At 35.5% G+C, this 18384-nt stretch overlaps 1 protein-coding gene across 4 annotated transcripts in view; it reads right to left on the bottom strand.

Annotated features, from left to right (window-relative positions):
* The window catches only part of LOC150099984 (tubulin monoglutamylase TTLL4-like), a 548120-nt gene that overhangs the window by 366902 nt on the left and 162834 nt on the right, over nt 1-18384 (bottom strand). For 3 of the 4 annotated variants that reach the window (XM_090402675.1, XM_090402677.1, XM_090402678.1), the window contains exons 6-7: nt 17333-17412; nt 322-516 (exon numbers count right to left, since the gene is read on the bottom strand). In XM_090402675.1, coding sequence (XP_090258801.1) covers nt 322-516; nt 17333-17412 — 275 coding nt within the window. The remainder of the gene's footprint in view (nt 1-321; nt 517-17332; nt 17413-18384) is intronic. The other variant, XM_090402676.1, reaches the window with a different exon arrangement.

Here is an 18384-nt window from a genome sequence, read left to right as displayed (position 1 = left end):
TTTTCAGAAAATAGTCAAACATCAAGTATGTTTTAAATCATTAGTACAACATAGCCTATATGAAATAAGGCTGATATTCAGTTATGATACCAAAGCAATTATTTTTCTCAAGCAATGCCAGACAAAACACATTTAGCAAATTCTGTACTGAAGTTTAAATTTAAAACTTGTTTTTTGTGTGCTACAGAGAGATTTTTTAGGAAACAACAAATATTCAAACAAGGTTTGTTCAGTTGCTAATTTAGCATTCAAGAAAATCAATGCACATTTGGAATCATTCATTTCACATCGATTCTAAAGTATTCTATTTTATCAACTTACTGGTTTTACAATCCATAACTTTCTGGGTCCACAATGTTCCCAAACCTGCCTTAACAATCGAATATCTTGGGGTAAAACAAATGTTTCTGGCTGAAATGAAAACACATCATTTCCATGACGAATTTGAAATTTAATATAATTCTGCCAAAGTTTATCTTTGCGTCCAAGATGAAAACTTCCAGGAAAGTGATTTATCTAAAAAAACAAAACAAAACAAAAAACAAACAAAATATATACACTATTAATGTTGTAATTAGTATGAATTTGTTTAGTTTTATACAGAAGTTTAATTTTTTTTTTATTTCTTCAGAAACACAAGTAAAAATGACAATAACTACATTTTAAATTTATTTACTATCTCTATGTAGGATTTAGATATTCTCATAACGATAGCTACTTCACTGTATGTAATTAAGTCTGTTCATTACATACAGTGAAGTAGCTAAATTTCAATAAAATTGCAATCAACTTCATATGAATAACATTTCTAAGTAAAAAAAATCTACTCCTTAATCCTTTCTTCATCATACCTTCACATAACTTCCATGGATGGCTTTTTGTTTTCTCCCTCTTCTGTCTGTTCCAAATGTAATCCTTCCATACTGATCCTGTTAATTTCTTCACTACCTTAAGTCAGTCATATCAATGCTTTCCATATATCTCTGAATTCTGCAATTTACATTTATTCAACCTTTCTGCATAACTAATATTTGCAAGTCCTGATATTACCTTAGTCACTTGTCATTAGAACCTCTCCAGAATTCCCTCACTGCAGTGGAAACCAGGTGGCTAAGGAGGGGAAAGGTAAAGATAAGGGAGATGATTGTACTATTGTAAAGGGTCCTAATTGTATAGTAGCACAAATATCTACTTATCTTGGTGCACTCCTTATCAGCTAAAATGTGTTATAGTAATCACAATATTTCTAATGTATCCTCTGAACTTCAGGCCTCTGTCAACCACCACAAAGAATCTCTTCCACCAGTTGGAGCAAAGTTCCACCTAAACTTCTGCATTTCAAATTGCAATGCCTATCTATATCTATCTATTTGTAATAGCTATTATCCATCTGTATTCCTCTCACTATGTGTGTGATTTTTAAGACACTTATGGCATAGCCACTGACACTGCTATATGATTTTAACACAAAAAACTATTTTTATGATATTCAGTGGTATCAAAATACAGATATTTTAGCTGTACATAACTGATTGCCATCACTGAATTTTTATTAGCTTAAAATATACAACAAATAATAATGTATTTCACACTTATGTACAAGCTAGAACTGATAGGAAATAAAATTGTAATTTAAAAAAAAATCTGGTTATTTACAATAAGAACTTCACAAAACTTTGATAAAGTAATACAACTGTTTTGAGTTTGGGATGGTACAAAACAACCCCTGAACTTTTTAAATAATTTTTCATACTTGTAGATGAGATGTGTTTTCAACCATGTGAATTAGTAATCAATGTTGACAATAACAACACTGTGCCTACCTGTCTTCTTAACCAACAACCAACTGTCTGCATTATTACTGTCTACTAAGGATAAAATTTCATGCTGTCTCCTAATTCATCAAGTGCCTTGTGGATGCCACCTTGCATATTTGAAACAAATCAGATCTTCAATTGAGAAGAAACTTCAAAAAACACTAACATTACATCTACTACAAGTTATCTCATAAGTCTAGTCTTCCACAATACGAGACATAGACCACTGAATCCTATGGTTGAAGATAGTCTCATCCAACGTGCTGTTTCCAAAGATTATTTAAAGAGAGTTCAGAGGCCCTTTTGTACTTTCCAAACCTGACAGTTATATTTATTTCTCAATCAAAACTTTGGGAGAGATTCTTCTCAATGACTGGAAATAATTTTCTGAAGTACAATCTAATTTCCTAACAGTTTTGGCATGTGCAGCTCCTATCGTGAATGTGAAACCCACTGTTTGTTCTATCTTTTGAACTTATCATAATTCACCGATGATCTGTTAATTTCAGACTATGTTTTGAAATTAACAAAATTTTTGAAATTAAATATTGTTAAAACCTTGTTTGTGCATATGAGTGTTAAAAGAGAATTTCCACCAGCTTGTACATGTTGTGCAGCAATCTACCAAATGCCCTGGTGAAGTTCACAAATATTTCTATATATGTGAGTTCTCCTTATCCAGCAGCACTTTTATCATATGATCATAAAATGCAAGTGGACTGCCAAAAGCAAGATTTTATGTTATGAACTCATGCTTGACCAGTAGAGAATCCTATATATATATATCTCTATCATTCCTGTATTCAATTTTAAAGTATACTTTAAATTGATTTGTCTGTAACTGAAAACATATGTCTAGAATACTTTTGTCCACTTCTTGAGGATCCTCACTGCAAGACTCTTATGAAACAATTATATCAATGACACTGTAAACTCTGGCAGATTGCCTGAAAATACACAGTCATATTGTCATATCCACTCAGATATGACAGATATGTGACCCTTACATAAATAGCTCGTATACTTCTGGTTCTTCTGTGTAAATCTTTTCTGGCATTTGCTTCCTTTCTGGGTCATGTTTCACAGTATCATTTATACCATCACAATACATGCCAACAAAATATCCATTTCCACTAGTGTAATACTTCTATAATTATTCTTCCTCCTGCTTGCCACAGAGAAATTCCCTTGGATATCCTTTGGCCTGATTGGCCAATAATACTGACATTAGTCGTATATCTTTAACAAGCACTCTGATATGTTGATCAAAGGATTCTTCAATCTACACATGGGACGGGCTAAAGTTAACTCTCACCATAACAAATTCAACCACTACAGCAAACTTGAAAAGCTCAATCTGAGACCCATAAAAATAGTGCCATTCCACTATAACACTGCGTTTACGGGATCTGAGCAACTATCTACTGCAGCAAAACTACTGTAGTAGTCGTTATGAGAATGCGTTAGAGCTGACTGTACAGCTATCTCTCATTACTACAAACGGCACTGTAACATTTACTGGAAAGTCCCATATATACAATGCTATTCAAAAAAAGAAAATGCATTTTAGCAAAATACCCTCTATAAAAATTTACACCTCTTGACCATGTGATTTTCCTCTAGTGAGAATTGCCTGTATTACAGTTTGTCGTAGGCAATAAATTCCAGGGCATATCAATGCACAATGTTTAGGCCAGAGCAACATAAGGATTTTTATCTGATTTTTATAGTCTGGATGCCTAGTTCGGAAGTTGTGAAGCCAATAAAGGGAGAAAAATGCACTCTAATTTCATTTTTGTTATTTCATATATCAAGTTTTTTTGGCTTGAGAGAAGCTTTAGGATGATACATTTGCTGTAACACTGTAGTTTTGTAGGAGGCATTAATAGGGGATTAGATTTGCTGGATAACTCATCCTGATCTTTAACAGGACAGGGAAGACCGACTTCAATAAGGGTGAAACAAATACACGAGTGCATTCTGTTGTTGCCACCTAGCATTTCTTGCAACTATTTTTTGTATCTGTATACCAGCTAATGTTTTATATTCAATTAATGATTTACTGATTGGCTGCCTGATAAATCAGCCTATTCTATGCGCAGCAAAAAAATATTTATGAGCTACTGACATACAAACTTTAAGAATGATACATCATAATGCTATTACATATGTGTAATCCAAATGAACAAATCACATGCATTCCTATCAAAATTTTCAACTCAAGCACCAGTTTCACAGTCTCTTTATTCAGATTAGAACACAGAATATATGTCTGCTTGAAAACATTTGTTTTTAAAGTTAAAATCAGGGTAAGTCAGACTGCAGCAATTATTTGGCTATCTCTCTTTACTGTATGTTGTTGTTGTTGGGAAGAGAAGTCACTGCCTGGATGGCAATACCTGTCATTCAGACAGATGGACTGAACCAGGAGTTCTCAACCTGGTTGTGGTTGCATTCGAGTTTGGGAAGAGAGTGGCAGGCACAAATATTTTTTCTATGAAAATTTATACTTGCTTATCATATCAAATGATAAGTTTTTCACTTGGTTGAACTATAAATTAAAGATACCAAGAAATTATATACTTCATTTAATCCTTTATCCAAGTATAAGCAAACAAAGTTTGCACCTGAAGTATTTTTAGGACTTGGGCAAGCAACTCGTATATAGAAGCTAATGATGCACAATTGAGGTCTCATCAGTAGGAGCCAGACCTCACTGATGAGACCTCAATAAAGGTCGAAACCGGTCTGGGTAGTGACCCTTCCCATAATGCATGGCATTATACATGTCTGCAAGAATATGTGCTTTGCATCATTAGCCTCTATATACAAGTTGCTTGCCCCAGTCCTGAAAAATACTTAAGGTGCAAACTTTGTTTGCTTACACTTGGATAAAGGATTAAACCAAGTATATAATTTCTTGGTATCTTTAATTTATAACAATTAACAAATTAATTAATTATGAAAGTAGGATAAATACACATGTAACATTTATTATGCAACTAAATTAAACCATCGCACAATAAGCAGAAACATTTCTCTTTACTCTGGATAAAACAATAGGCTTCTTCCCAATCATTGTTGAATTTATCGGTTCATTGTTTTTTGTTTGGATTATTCATTTTGGGGCAAAATTTTTAAACACGAGAAAAGAATGTATGGTCAAAGTGCGTCGATAACACCACTGAAGGGGTGACACATCCCTCAGCACACAGCTGCCAGCAGACTACATACATAAAACATACACAAAATTGGCACTAGTAACACTCACACTCAAAGACAGAGATTACAAAATGTTCATAATATAACATAAATGTTAACATTTTTTATGATTTCAATAAATATTATTGCTAGAAGGTGACATATTTTCCCGTTTTAATTTTTTGTTTTCTTTATTTAATAACTGATAGCAGGCGCATGCAAATAGCTCCATGGGTGCATTTGCACCTGCAGGCATAAGGTTGAGAACTGCTGGATTAAACCAATCTGGCATTTATTCCTCAGCAAATACTGACACTGGTGAGGAAATTTAGTATCATTTGAATGAGTTATTACAACTTCTGAACATGTGGGAAAACAAGCTTCTAATGACTGAGATATACATGTTGCAAATAAATGCATCTGTACATAGCATATGTCCCAGTAGAAGCTGTCATCCCAACTTTTAGGGTTGTGAAAACTGGACCACACACAGGAGGAATCTGAAAAATATCAGGTGTCTGCAAAATCCCAATGTTTCACTGGAAGGATAAGTACAGTAACATTATTTTGACTGAATTCAATAATGCTAGAATGGCAATATTCATCATATCATCTATATGATATGATGAATACCTCCAAACATATCTTTAGAACTCGGTTAGGGCCAAAGAACAAGAGGAGGAAGATTAACAAAACACTGCAGGAATAATCTTGAGACAAATATAACAACTAGCTCTACAGCAGTCACAATAGAAAAAGGAAGTGTCTAGTGAAGATCAATATTATGAAACTGCAATGTGCTACAGAGAATGAGAAGAGCAAAAAATAAGACAAAAGCAATAAATTGCAGAAGAAATGTTTCACTTGACTTGACTGCCTCCTGAAAATCCATGTCATCATTGTGAAAGATAATGAAAATCAAGTATAATACTAATCAGCCATCTCAGACTTACAAAAGCTTGAGGGTCAGGGTGTATAAGACAATCATCTTACATAATTCCTTCTCTAGGTGATAGATGTTATTCATTATGCAGAGAAAGAAATAATCTTTCTTACTGAAAGCCAGCAGTGATCAGTGCCATGTTTGGTCTTTAGAGCATGGGCTCAAGTTCTTCCCATCTTTTCTCATATGAAGTGCAGTTAATCTGCACTCCCCTCACAAACTTAACAATCACATTACAGAAACCTAGTCCCCCTCCAATTTGATGGAATGGAAGTAAATCAGTGTTGAAATAACCTATAGGATATTTATTATATCCACCATATATTCCCAATGGTGGACAGTATTCATAGTGAAGAAACAAAATATGTTTGTATGTCTTCAACTTTCTACTGCATGCTCCTACTTTTCAACTCTTCTTACATGCCAACAATGAAATGCAGCTTTACTGAAGATCATAAAAAAACTTTCTGTAATAAACAATTTATAAATCCAACAAAAAATAATAAAGTATCAAAAACCCAATAAAAATTAACAAGCATTAACATTTTCACAAAAAAAATTCCTTACGTGCTTTACCAACATTCAAAGCAGTAGCAAACAAACTTTTATAAAACCCAAACCTGTCCAACCTTAGAAACATCTGGGCTCATGTACCTCCCTCCCTTCCGCAGAATCCTAAATTATAACCAGAAAAGTTGTTTGCTTAATAGATGACTCTTCTCTCAGTGATTGCCTCTAATCACTTTCCCCACAGATGCTCTGTTTCTACACTAATTTTCATGGATGTTGCTTCATTTAACTGGCTGTCACTATTCTGCTTTGTTCTGATCATATGCAAAGATAAGCCATTGCTAGTCGATATCAATATATACTGCTTTCAAAGAAGTGAATGGACACCATAGTGTGAGGAACAAACAGTCATGGTGCCCACCTTAAGAGGAATTCCTTTCGCTGCAATGACTGCAGCAATCATACGAGGCATACTATCCCAAGTGTAGGATAGTAATCAATGGGAATTTTGAATCATTCTTCCTGTAAGCATGTAATGCGGTCCTGGACTGCTGTTGGAGCAGACATCCCTTGACCTCACCCAGCACTCTAGTTCATCCTACAGACGTTCAATAAGGTTGAGATCAGGGCTTTGTGTAAGCCAGTCAAGTGTGGTGACTTTCATGTCCACAAACCATGCAATTACAGCGGCAGCCTTATGACACAGTGTATTTATACGCATGGATAGGCTTATGTGTTCATCAGACATGTTGTAATAGATTTAACGGTATTGATATGAACACAGATGGATAAGAAAATAACTATTTCTTAACTTAAAAGCTAATATTTCGCTGGTATTATATCCAGCATCTTCAAGAGCACACAACACAAAGTTTGTTACAAATGCAAGACAACCACAATCCGGTGTAACAGTGAGGCTAGTATAATTAATTGCAGCGTGCAATGCAAGACTAAAGTCCTAATAGAGCGCCATCTAGGTTAAAAATAAATAAATAAATAAAAAAGAAAGTTCAAAGTTTTGAAATAGTAGACCAAATAATAGTCATTCTTTGATAGCTAATTTTTCCAGATGTTCCCCCCTTAGCCAAGTTCTACATAGAACATCTGGAAAAATTAGCTATCAACACAGCCACTCTCAAACCTAGTCTCTGGCTACGCTATGTTGATGATGTGTTTGCTATTTGGCCACATCGCCCAGACATATTGAATACATTTTTAGTGCATCTAAATAGCCAGCACCCTAAAATCGCTTTACAATGGAACTAGAAGCCAATGACTGCCTGGACACACTGATCACACATCTTTCAGGGGGTTCCTTATCATTTTCGGTTTATAGAAAACACACACATACACGGAGATACTTAACCAAACAATCACACCATCACCCTTCTCAACAATATGGTATCTTAAAAACACTAACCCATAGAGCTAGGGCAATCTGTTCCAATGACATTGCTCTCACTGCTGAACTTTCTCACCTACGTCACACCTTCTTAACCAATGGTTATAATCCTCATAAGATAGATAACATACTAAATGCTACCCAGAAATCCCCTCTATCTACCACAGAAGACTACAACAAAACTATCACCATCCCATACATTAAAGGCATGTCTGAAAAGATATCTAGGGTGCTTAACAAATACCAACTATGCAGAGTATTTAAACCTTATGTAAAATTAGCAACTCTCATCCGTTCACCTAAATACAAATGCACTCCTTTATCACATCCAGAAGTCTATGAAGTACCCTGTTCTTGCCATCAAGCCTACTATGGACAGACAGGAAGAACTATGGTCATCCGCCTCAGTGAACACAAAAAATATATCTGACACTTTCGCTATGGCAAGTCGGGTCTAGCAGACCATGCTTTGGATACCCCTACACACAGGATCAATTGGAAAGAAACAAAAGTAATGCATAGCTTCTACAAGTCAGAGAGGTTGTTCCTGGAATCAACAGACGCCTTAAAACATACTCCAAACCTTAACAAGTATGGCTGTATAAATCTACCAAAGATTTGGGAGACAGTCATCCTAAGACCAAATTAATATTTATTACTTTTATTTTATTTTTTCAAACTTTCTAAGACTATTATTTGGACTACTATTTCAAAACTTTGAACTTTTTTTTTTTAAACCTAGATGGCGCCCTATTAGGACTTTAGTCTTGTGTTGCATGCTGCAATTACTTATACTAGCCCCACTGTTACACCGGATTGTGGTTGTCTTGCATTCGTAACAAACTTTGTGTTGTGTGCTCTGAAGATGCTGGATATAATACCAGTAAAATATTAGCTTTTAAGTTAATAAATAGTTATTTTCTTATCCATCTGTGTTCATATCAATACCGTTAAATCTATTACAATAGGACACAGTGTCTTGCTGAAAGAGACATGATCAGTTCCATAGAAATGCCACAAAGTAAGAAGCATTGAATTGTCCAGAATATTCAAATACCTCTCAGAGTTCGATGTTCATGGCACTACAAACAATTGCACATTGTGGTCTGAGGCCATGAACTGGATGGTGGATCCAGGAAAAACAGGACCCACCATCGAACCACCACCTCTGAATTTTATAGTTGGGGTTATGCACTCTAGTAAGAGACATTCACTGGCCATCTGCCACACCTGCTCATCTGCTCAGTAGAGGATATAGCATGACTCATCATTCCCTAACACAGCTTTCCAAGTTTCCACAACCCATTGTCCATGCTCTTTACATGACAGAAGACAATGCTGCAAGTTGGTTTGGGTAATGTGGAGCTTGCATATTGTGGTCCTACCATGGAAAGCCATGTGCTGAGCCATGTTTTTGCACAGATTTGTGTTCCAGTCAATGCCAAAACTCTGCATTCAACATGCCAGTCAACGAATGGCATTTTTGTAAAAATTTAAATATTATCCTTTGCAGTACCCAATGGTCATGTTCAGTGTGTGTGTGTGTGGTGGGTCATCTACTGCAGGTAGCAATTTCAGTTCTCCCTTTGCTTTCATTTCAGCATGATATCAGTGATTATTGACCTGGGATAACCCAATTTGTCAACAATTTGCTGAACAGATGGGCCTGCAGCATGGCATCCTATCACAATATCTCTTTCAAACTCCATCATTTCCCTTCTTGCAGCCATTTCACCAGCTTCATATTCCTCCAATTCAGACTGTCCACAAACAGTTGACCCGTTACATGGGACGATGCATTGGGGGGAGGGGGAGGATGTCTTTCCAAGCAGAGTATTATTATTATTATTGTGTAAGACTGGTTGAACTAACCCCCAGAGGTTTCTATTTGTGGAGTTGATAATGAAATGCTATATTGAGATGTATTTGATAGAAAAGTTGAAATATTTGTGGAAAGCGAGTAACACTGGTGAGAAAATATGTAGGAATTGTTCTGAGACCAATTGTGTCGAGAGAGAGTAAAATATGTGATAGTGAAGCAGAAAATATTGACAGATGTCTAAAAACATGTCTATAATAATATAACAAGCCAAAAGGCTATTTTACTGGCAACATAAGTTAAGTTTAAGGGAGATGGTAAATCCCGTATTATTGTACAGCTGGGTACGAAACTGGGATCGAAATCCATCGAATCCTAGAGTTTCATGCCGAAAAAACTATCGGCGAGCCCAAGTGTAAGTAATCACTTGGGAGGTACAACACCAGGGCAACTCACAACACCAAGTGCAAAACTGAGATCGCAGAAATGTCAACAAAACTGGTAGAGCTGATAAGAGAATAAACAAGAGGTGCAAGGTAAGAAACATTCAAGTATGAATAAAAGAAAATTAAGGAAAGTGTGACTAAATCTTGTTTCAAGGGTGAATGAATTATTTGAAGAGGCGAAAAATTTGGGGGAACACTAAAAGCATTAGGGTCATTAAACTAACAATAAAAATATGCATGGATTTGCCTCTTAAAAAAATGGAAATTATTTTAATGCGATACTTGAGCTTGTCAGCTATTGCAGATTTAAGCAATACCAGGTCTAATATGTGATATAGCTACCCTCATCTCTTTGTCTATATTAGTAAATCTTTCACGCTTTTTAGTTTTTATATTGGTTAATATTGAGAAACCAAGCTCAGACAAATATGATGTTGAAAACTGTGACAAAGTTTTCAGTGCTCTTGTGGAGAGAGCTGGGTATTCGGCTTCGACAAAAATCCATAATTCTTCAAGAGTTATTTCTGAGAATTTCATTTTTAGAGTACGATCCATTGACAATGTAACTAATTGTTCTTCTTGTAACGAAAATTCACAACTCGATGTATCAACTGTCCCAAATGGATTTCGTATCCAGTCATAATTGTGCGTATTTAAGGAAGGGGAGTAACTTGAAATCTTTTCTTCAAATATTGTTAAATGTTCTGTTATAACGGAAATAATTCCTTCGACAATTTTATTATGGAGCAAAGGAAACATATCTTCTGTATTTTTTTTCTGATATGCAGTTTTTCCAAAGAGATACTTTTTTTTTCTGTAAAGCTGACAATTTTTCAGTAGATATCAAAATGTTTTCATTTTTCCCTTGGATACTTGTATTAATGTTATTTAAGTAATTAAAATATTGGAGAAATATGCCATTTTAGCAGCACACCAAATATCATTTTGAAGACATTTTACAAAATCATCTGTACTTTCATTTTGAAAAAAGACCAATAATTTATTCTTAAGTTCTAAAATTCAGAATAGCATTTCATCCCTGGATAACCATCTTATTTCAGTGTGCAAAAGCAAAGATTCGCACTTGGCTTCCATAGATATCCAAAGTTTTTTTTAAAAAAGGCGTGCTTCTAAAGGTCTTGACTTGATGTAATTTAATATTTACAACTTGGTCTAGTATAGGTTTTAATATTGTCGGTAATGTTTTTGAAACTATGGATTCTGCGTGCAAAAAACAGTGCATAGATGCAGAAAGAGGAAAAATAGTGTGCGTGTTGGCTAGATATGATAATGATGAGCTGAGCAGAAGAGCAGTGATATTGAATGGCATAATAGCGAGAATGTGTGACAAGAGAGGACTGGTATATGTGGATGCTTGGAGTGCGTTTGAGAAAAGAGAAGAATTGTATGCGAGAGAATGTTTACATTTGAATGAGGACGGACGTAGGCATCTGGAGCGATCGCTGTTCTGAACGAGTCAGTGTGTCCCAGGGAGGATGATAGCAGGGGTGGCCTCTTGTGGGAATGGATACTTGGGAGAAGGGAAACGACATCAGGTAACACTGAGCCCAGTGGAGTCTAGAAGGTATAATGCTGGGTATAGAAACAATGGCATTTATATGCTTTATACTAATGCCAGGAGTATCCGGAATAAGGGAGAGGAATTGATGGTGCAGATAGCATCAGCCTGGCCAAAAGTTATTGGGATCACTGAGATGTGGTTGACCGAAGGGGATATAATAACAGGAATAGAAGTCGCTGGGCACAGTATTTTTTGTCAGGATAGGAGGGGAAAGCGTGGTGGTGGGGTACTGCTTATGATAAGTGATGACCTATGTCCTCTAAGAGTGGAGGCTTTGGAAGGAAGTGAGACAAATGATTTTGAGAGCATATGGTGTGAGGTAGAGGTAGGCAAGACAGGATATTTAGTGGGATGTTGCTACAGACCCAGGAGCACAGAGGATGGGGACCAGGATAGACAGTTAATTTTGGCAAGTGCAAGAAGAATGATTGTTATGGGAGATTTTAACTACAGTAGTATAAATTGGAGAGAGGAAGATGCATGTAGTAATAGGGGAATGGAATTTCTAGAATTCTTGAGGGACAAATGTCTTAGGCAACATGTAACAGAGGGAACAAGAGGTTCAAGAGTTTTGGATTTGGTTATAGCATCAGAAGAGTTGATAATAACAGAGTTGGCATCTCTCCCACCAGTTGGAGAGAGTGACCATATGGTTTTGACTTGGAAAATGAATAGACATGCAGGAGTATCAAAGAGACGGGAATTTATGTGGAATTATAATGCAGGTGATTATAATAGTCTTAGACGTCAACTTCGGGAAGTTTCATGGAGGGAGGAATTGGAAGGCCGGGATATCATTAGTGCATGGGAAATTGTGAAAGAATATTTGTTAGCAGCAATGGTAAGTTGTATACCACAAGTCAAGAAGAGAACATAATTTGGAGTAAATTAGATGACAAACAATATTAAACAGCAATTGCATGCGAAAAAGAGGCTATGGAAGAGATATAAGGAGACAGGTGAAGAGAAGATGCATGAAGAATGTAAGACACAGGCCAGAAGAGTGACTAGTGTGGTAAGGAAAGCGAAAATGGAATAGGAGAGGAGATTGGCCCTAAGATTCAAAGAAAATCCTAGGGAATTTTTTAGCTATGTGGCCAGTAGGAGGAGAAATGACTGTGGAAGAATGATATTGTGGGATAAAAATGGGAATAGAGTGACTGATGCAGAGGACATAGTGGAATTGTTCAATGAATACTTTATTGGAGTATTTCATCCTAGAGATGTCAGTTTTAATGCTAGAGGGATAGGGCTGGTTCGGGGTTCAGGGGTACAGGAGGAGAGTGTGTTTCAGATACTGAGTACTCTGGATGTCAGGAAAGCTTTGGGACTGGATGGTATTTCACCACGAGTTTTGAGAGAATGTGCTAGGGAACTGACAGTGCCTTTAACCTGGCTTTTCAATGAAAGTCTGGCTGTGGGAAAGGTGCCCAGGGAATGGAAGGAAGGTAAGATAGTGCCATTGCATAAGGGTGATAACAGACTGGAGGTGTCTAATTATAGGCCAGTCTGTGTGTCATCAGTAGTTGTTAAGATCTTGGAGAAAGTAGTGAGGGACCGTATATACAGCATTGGGCAGATAAGGGTAACGTTATCTGTGAGAGTCAACATGGATTTGTGAAAGGGCGCTCTTGTTTTAGCAATATGCTAGCCTTTTATAATAAAGTTACAAGAACATTAGATGAGGGAAAAGGCATATACTGCAATTTTCTTAGAGTTAGAGAAGGCATTTGACAGGGTGCCACATGATAAGCTGATATTTAAGTTGCATCACATGGGTCTGGAAGTCAGATTGGTCAATTGGATTCAGGATTGGCTGTCTGATAGGTATCAGAGAGTTGTGTATGGTGGAGCAGTTTCAAGGAGGCAGAGGGTTACAAGTGGGGTCCCACAGGGCTCAGTACTAGGACCTATATTGTTTAACCTTTATATCAATGACACTGCCAGTGGACTGCAAGGGAATATTCAGTTGTTTGCGGATGATGCGAAGCTGGGAAGGATTATTAGTAATAGTGCAGATGTGGTAGCCCTGCAAGAGGATTTGAATAAGCTAGATAGATGGGCAAATGAATGGGGGTTTTCAGTTTATTGCAGCAAAATGTAAGGTCTTGAGGTTTGGTAAACATCGATGGGATGCTACATACTCTATGGGAGGAGTTATACTGGAGGAAGTAGGGGAGACAAGAGATCTGGGGTTGATGATTGATGGAAACCTGAAATTTAGGGGACATATTGCAAAGGTGGTGAAGGTAACACAGAGGATTGCTGCAATTATGAGAAGGACACTGACCTGCAGAGATAAAAAGGGTTATCATTCCGTTGTATAAGACTCTGATCAGACCACACTTAGACTATTGTTCTCAGATTTGGTCCCCAGGATTTGAAGGGGATAAATTAACTGTGGAAAGGATACAAAGACGGATGACAAAGATGGTTTCAGGACTACAAGCATAGTTATGAAGATCAGCTGAGGGAATGTGGACTGCAGAGTTTGGTGGATAGAAGAAGGAGAGGTGATATGATTGAGACTTTTAAACTGTTGAGAGGTGGTTACAGGGTTGACACTGGGGAGTTCTTTCGCTTGGTTAAACAGCGGGAAGGAGTGATTACAAGAGGCCATCCCTGGAAGTTACAAAAGGAAACTGTGAGCAAGAGGGTGAGGAGTGGTTTCTTTGCGTGGAGGGTGGTTGAACCGTGGAATGCATTGCCTGATGGAGTGGTGAGAGCGAGAACGGTCAATGAGTTTAAGGAGTGGTATGATAGATTTTGTGTTTCTTAAGGGGGACCTCCCCTCGATGAATCTTGACAAACTTTATGTTCTTAGGAAGGACCTCCCACGATGAGTCTTTTGACTCCATGGAGGCCTGAATAATAATAATAATGTTTGGGATTATTTTCCTTGCAAGGGTAACAAATCCTTTAATAGAGCACCGTCCATACAAATTCCTATACACAACTCCCATGAATAGAGTCAAAAATATCTTATCCTGTTGTACGTTTGGTAAGTTCTCTGCAGAATAGGAATTGATTCACTATCCGTTTTCATTAATGAAATGAACGAATTCTAGTACATGAGCTTTACCGTTAATGTAAGTGGACTCGTCAATCTGTAAAGCAAAATGTTGTTTTGAAAGTTTATTTGGAACTGTTTTCTCAATATCATCTGATATATGTTTAATTTTATTTTTTATTGTATCAGCTGAATGAGGGATTTTCATAATTTCCTTTTTTGCTTCGCCAAACATAATGTTTACTATTTCACAACATGCTGGAAAAAAGAGACTGCTATAGTATGTAGTTTTAAATTTACAGCAATTAATTCAGTTTCCTTAAGTGATACAAGTTTTGCCTTATCGGAAATTTTAACAGTCTTTTCAAATTATTTTATTTGTTTATTTTGCATGTCGAACAATTTCTTGAAATGATCTTTAGTTTATGAAGCAAGATTGGTGTACTTCGTATTAAAGTGGATTTTCAATTTAGCACCATCGTGCTATTGGATAGTTTTTCCCCTCAAACATGACATTGGGGAATAGGAACCTAAAAATTCATCTGAATATTGCCTATTAAGTTTCCTTATTATACTTCGTATAATGCCATCTTCTGTATGAGACGAATTTGCAGCAACGTCATTACTACTACTACTTCCAGTTGTACTTGCGCCATCATTAATATTTGTCTCAGAATCACATTTTCATTTAATAATAAATTTATCCATTGTGTGCTACTACGATGTTAGAGAACCCACAAACCAAATAAAAATTAAAAATGGAATATGCGCTATTACAATATTACACAACTCACAAACCAAACACACATGATTGAATGACTGTAAAAGAGAAGCTTCTCCCCACCTCCCTTCCTGCAAACACATGACCTATAAAAGATACTCTATTTTTTTAGAAGTCAACACGCATTTTCACCGGCAGAACACTTGTAACCAGTTCGCGGAACACCGGTTAAAAACCATTGATTTAGAGTATAGAAGTGCAAGTCAGGATAACTACAGTTATAGCTATTAGAGTGGATGGAAATGACTATGTAGGATTAAAGAACTGGTTGCCTTCTCGTACATCATTCAGGCAAGCCTGTGTTTAACAGCAAAAATTACAGTGCACAGCAGGAATACTGTGCACATGTACAAGGTCTATGAAGATCTGTCTTTCCTCCATAATATCTTGTTCTTGGACAAAGTGTATTTCCATCTAAATGGTCAAGTCAACAGACAAACCTAGTTTCTTGGTTTCTCCAGACCTGAATTTGTCTAAGAGAAACCTCTTCATTGCGACAAAGTCACTGCATGGTGTGCAGTTTCCAGCCATAGCATGGACTCTATTTCACTGAAGAGGGTGGTGTAACCAACCATGACCTTGATTAGCGAACACTACATCGAGAATGTGTTGGTTCCGTTCACTCAGGATTTGCATAGGATATGTTGTGCAAAAAAAACATTGAATTTTGTGCACAGGTATTCCAACAGGACAGAGCAACCTGACACACATTACGTGGTTCTAGATTCTATTTATCAGAACACTTCCTTAGGAAGCTCATTTCAAGGTTCACAGTATTCTTGTATCCTTCACATTCTCCTGATCTCACATCGCTTCATGCCTTTGTTTTGGGATATGTTGAAGAAATGGGGATTCCACAATGACCCACCTACAAACTTTGATGAACTAAGGGATAAAATTACACGATATGTCCAGCAGATGTCCCAACCCTTGTTCTCCAAGATGGTTCTCTGTCATCTTCATACATGCACTACAAAACCTATCTTGAAAGGAAAGGTGCCCATTTCAAGCACATTATCTGCTGTCATGAATGCTTTATTTGACCAAGATTTCACCAGTAGTTGTGGATGTACATATCGTCATGTGTAAACATATATTTCTTTGTTAATAAACTTGTTTACTCCATAACTACAACGATATATGTTATGCAGTACTGTTTTTTTTTTCACCATACTGTATAACTAAAAATGTATTTAATAATTAAACTGTTTCACATGTTTGTAATTTATGAACAATATAAAAATATAATACAAATGTTATAAAAATAAATATATATTTAAAATTATGCGAGTTTGAATGAAATATTATAACTTCTCCCAAACTGATTTTGTATGAGCAGAAGTGTATCAGTGTTATTAAAATTTTAAAGAGGATAAGCAGATACTAAAAGTTTGGAAAAAACTGCTATAGAGTATATTTAAAACAGAAAGTTACATATATTCTCAAATTAAAACTGTTTACCACCATTTAGAGTTACCATTAAGATAACTTGTATCCCTCATTAGTACATAAATACACCTGATAAACAATTAAATCAGAAATTTTTAAATCTGAATTAAATCAACAATAATAAAATTTTAAAAAATAAAATAAAATAAAAAGTAAAAAAATGATAATAAAAATAAAATAAAATAATAATAAAATAAATAATAATAAAAATAAATAAATAATAAAAGTAAAAAAATAAAATAAAAATTTAATAAAAAATTAATTATAAAATTAAGTTGATTAATCATTAAATCAAACTTTGTATGTGTGCAATTATTGTAAGTATTCCTTCTCTCACTATCCCATATTGACCTCATAATATCAAACAATTACCTTTTGAAAGTTCTTCAGAGTTTTGAAAGATATACACTTCAAGTGTTTACCCCAGGTTCCAACCCACTCACTGCCTTCTGCTGGGAAAATAAAGAACATAATTAGGTACCAAACTGACATTAAATGCAATTCATACATTACTATAAACTTATAAATGTAAATTAAAATATATTTTAGAAATATACTCCATAATTTCAATAAAATAAATTATTTCAATAATTAAACTTATTCCATAATTTATTGAATAATTCCATAAAATGTGGAAAAATTCTATGATTATATGGAATAATTTTAATTATTCCATATGATCATAGGAAAGTATACAAAACACAGCAATCAGACAAATTTATAAAGGCTCTCAAAGATGATGGAACACTATATCAGATAGTTAGTGCAACATATTAGAGTAAATCACCTTATATGTGGATCAGGAAAAACAACTGTTTAATAGATAATACAGATGAATCAATTACAGGAAACATAAAGGGAACCAAAATAATTTGTTATAATGGTGAATTAGCTATGGTGAATTTCCTTCACAATAACACTTTGCTTATAGGGCGTGTTTGGTTTTTCAATGACTTGTTATAAAGGTTGTGCTATAAAGAAAATCAACATCTGATGGATCTGATTAAAAAATATACACATAAATGGATGGAACACGTTCAAAGAATGAAAATAGAAAGATTACCAAAACAAACCTTAAAGTACAATAAAAGATTCAATGATGGCTTCTAATTATGCTAGGCCTAAATCCTTGATAGGCATGATGATGATGAACATCTGATGTACATTACAGATTATGACTAAACAATGTTAATCTTGTTTAGAAGATCAAAATATTTTAATAAGGAATAACATGGACCCTATGTAGAGAATTTATCTTAAGACAAATGCTCTCATAAATATGATACTTTGGTCAAATATTAAACATCCTGTGATAGGTAGGATTTATTAGTCTCAATATACATTAAACAGAAAAGACCATCAACAGTAACAATTAACCTGCTTGCTCAATATTTAGCGACACTTCTCTGATCTTATTTTATTTT

The sequence above is a fragment of the Typopeltis vanoorti genome, chromosome 13 (genome assembly GCF_054136105.1).
Source record: "Typopeltis vanoorti isolate ZY-2024b chromosome 13, IOZ_Tvanoo_1.0, whole genome shotgun sequence".
Taxonomy (NCBI): domain Eukaryota; kingdom Metazoa; phylum Arthropoda; class Arachnida; order Uropygi; family Thelyphonidae; genus Typopeltis; species Typopeltis vanoorti.
The sequence above is the reverse complement of the archived record's forward strand: the minus strand, read 5'-3'. Positions and strand labels throughout refer to the sequence as shown.